Genomic DNA, 2,500 nt, shown 5'->3' with positions numbered 1-2,500 from the left:
ATGTTTTACAGACAGTTCATTCCCCATACATAAAGGAGCCATGTCTACTGTGCTGTTGTGTTACGTTGGTAGCACATATACTAAAATTGGAACAACAGCGCCTCTCCTCGTCAACCAATTTAACTCCAGGCTAAAGCCTGAACAAAGCCGCAGAATGTGTTTTAAATTTTAAAATGTTGAACGGTTAAAAAAACAACAAAAAAAAAAAACTTATGAACATTTTTATTCCACAGGATTTTTGACAAAATGTCCATTAGTCCGACCTCCCGTAATCCTAACTGTAATGTGGGAGGTGGGACTAATGAGCAGTTTCCATTAGCTTTTGGTCATTTACATAATGTTTCGCGATCATTAACAAGTGATAATTTATTTCCAGAAGTAGTGCTTTTTGGTGCTGATACTTTAATATTTTTTGGCGTAGGAACATTGATCCATTCCTCGAGATTAAAATGAAATAAATTAATTAATTGTTTTTAAATAAAGTTCGGTCGTTTTCGAATGTCCAAACTTGTTATAGCAATCATTTGTGTGCCACATCTTTGCTGCTACAACCAGAACGGATTGTATAGTTGGTAAGACATTTCAACGAATACTACTTTTGACAACATTTCAATTGTGCTCTTTAGACACGCCATTTTACTAGAACTCCACTGTAGAATACGGTCGCTATCTCATTTTGACTGGTGTCGTGGCTAGCAAACATTCTGAGTGTTAGCTCTGAATGTTATCAGTCTGTCCAGCTTCACACGCAACTTGCGTGATTCGTTTGAAACTAGACATTTTGATTTCACTGAACAGAACGACAATTTTGTGAAATAAGACGTGGAAGAAATGGCTGGTCAGACCTCCATCGACATCTCAGAGCTGCATCCCAGCATCTCTCATCCGGTGAGTTATTTTGAGGAATGGGATTATTAATAAATGGCTCTTTTTTCTTTTCTTTTCTTTTTTTTTTTTGTCTTCTAGATAATCCTTAGTTTTCGTTTTTGTTTTTTGTTTTTTCAATTTATTTCTTTTAATGTAGCAACACATTATGGGAAGTTGTGTTTTGTTATTTGCGTTTTAAAACTCAAAATTGGGTAGTACACACCTCCCTCTCCTTTCGTTCTTCCTTTTCCAGAACGTTGCGGGGATACTCATCGGGAAAACTGATGTCAGAAGTTTCCCTGACCGAAAAAGTCTGTATCTTTTTATTGTGTTATATTTTATTGCCCTAAAAAACAAAAACAAAAAAAACTTTTTGTTGGTAAGGGCAAACACATTTCACATTTCATTTTTCTTGTGGTTTTGATCATTTGTCTTATGTGTTTATTTTCATCTGAATTGCAGATGTAGGGACGGACAGATACACCTTTGGTTTCACCCTCAGGGACTCACCTGATTTTTTCATTAATGTTAGTGTCTGGGGAAGTGAGGGATATGTTGCAGCTTTGTCAGGCAGCATTAGTGTTGGAGACTGTGGTAAGGAATTATCTTAATAGACTTGCAAGTTTCTTATGCCAGAAATATGAAAATCTAAGAATATTGTAAAAATAACACTTTTGAATAGTAAAACTACATATTTGAAGAGACTATCTGCCATGTGTATTTTTTCCAGTCATCGTTGAAAATCCTTTAGTTTCCAACAAAGACCCGGAGAAAGAGGAACGATTCTGTCCCACAACACCAAGGTAATTACCAATTACAATTCAGATAGAATCATCCATATCCCTAGCTTACCATCAGAAAGTGAAGAATAGTGTATGGAAGTCAGAGTAACGCAAAACTTTATGTGAACGTGTACAATGTGTCAGAAGACCTTGTTTATTCAGACACCAACACCTGGTGCTCCAGTCCTTACAGGCTCATGACAACAGAGACTCATTCCAGAGTGAGTCTGTGCACCAACACAGACACCGTTGACAGGCTGCTGCCGCTGATCCACCTGCCAGTGAAAGACTTCAGAGACTTCTACTCTCTTGGAGACATTGTGGCCAACGGCCAAAAGCTGGATGGCAGTGTGATAAACATACTGGCTGCAGTGAAGTCGGTAAGGTTTCTGTAAATGTTAATATGTGTTTAAGCAGAGGCTCATCCAACACATTTATTCTTTTACACAGCTGTTCAAACTTTACACGGCTGGAAAATCCTAAGATTTGAATTTTAAAACGGATCGGTCAAAGTCTTCATCAGGCTGTCACATCTGAACGCACATTTTACATCTTGTGAATAAATTGTCAATGCGTGAAAATGAGGTGTGCTGCTGCAGCTTCCTCTCATCTGCATCCAAAAAAGTGGTCACACTTTGATCAAAGTAGGTTTCCTTCACTGTTAGTTGGACTGGCATTAGGAAGGAAAGTGCGAATAGAGCACTCTGGGAAAGACATGATGAAATTCAGTCAGTGAGCGTGTCGTTGTGGCGGGATCAGGGCTGATAAGGGTCAAGCAGGGTGGCTTGACAATGAATTTTGACGTTTTGCAAATATTTGCCACGATAAAGCAAGTTGGCTTGTAAAGTATA

At 38.2% G+C, this 2,500-nt stretch overlaps 1 protein-coding gene across 1 annotated transcript; it reads left to right on the top strand.

Moving 5' to 3' along the window:
- Positions 1–223: 223 nt before the first annotated feature.
- LOC142882642 (meiosis-specific with OB domain-containing protein-like) lies at positions 224–2,074 on the top strand. Its single transcript, XM_076017437.1, has 5 exons — positions 224–888; positions 1,121–1,178; positions 1,330–1,461; positions 1,598–1,670; positions 1,834–2,074. Exons 1-5 carry the CDS (start codon positions 832–834, stop codon positions 2,042–2,044), a joined length of 531 nt encoding a protein of 176 aa, XP_075873552.1. The 5' UTR covers positions 224–831; the 3' UTR covers positions 2,045–2,074.
- Positions 2,075–2,500: the final 426 nt, after the last annotated feature.

The sequence above is a fragment of the Nelusetta ayraudi genome, unplaced genomic scaffold (assembly GCF_046127955.1).
Source record: "Nelusetta ayraudi isolate G7.1 ecotype Tasmania unplaced genomic scaffold, CSIRO-AGI_Nayr_v1 ptg000389l, whole genome shotgun sequence".
Taxonomy (NCBI): domain Eukaryota; kingdom Metazoa; phylum Chordata; class Actinopteri; order Tetraodontiformes; family Monacanthidae; genus Nelusetta; species Nelusetta ayraudi.
The sequence above is the reverse complement of the archived record's forward strand: the minus strand, read 5'-3'. Positions and strand labels throughout refer to the sequence as shown.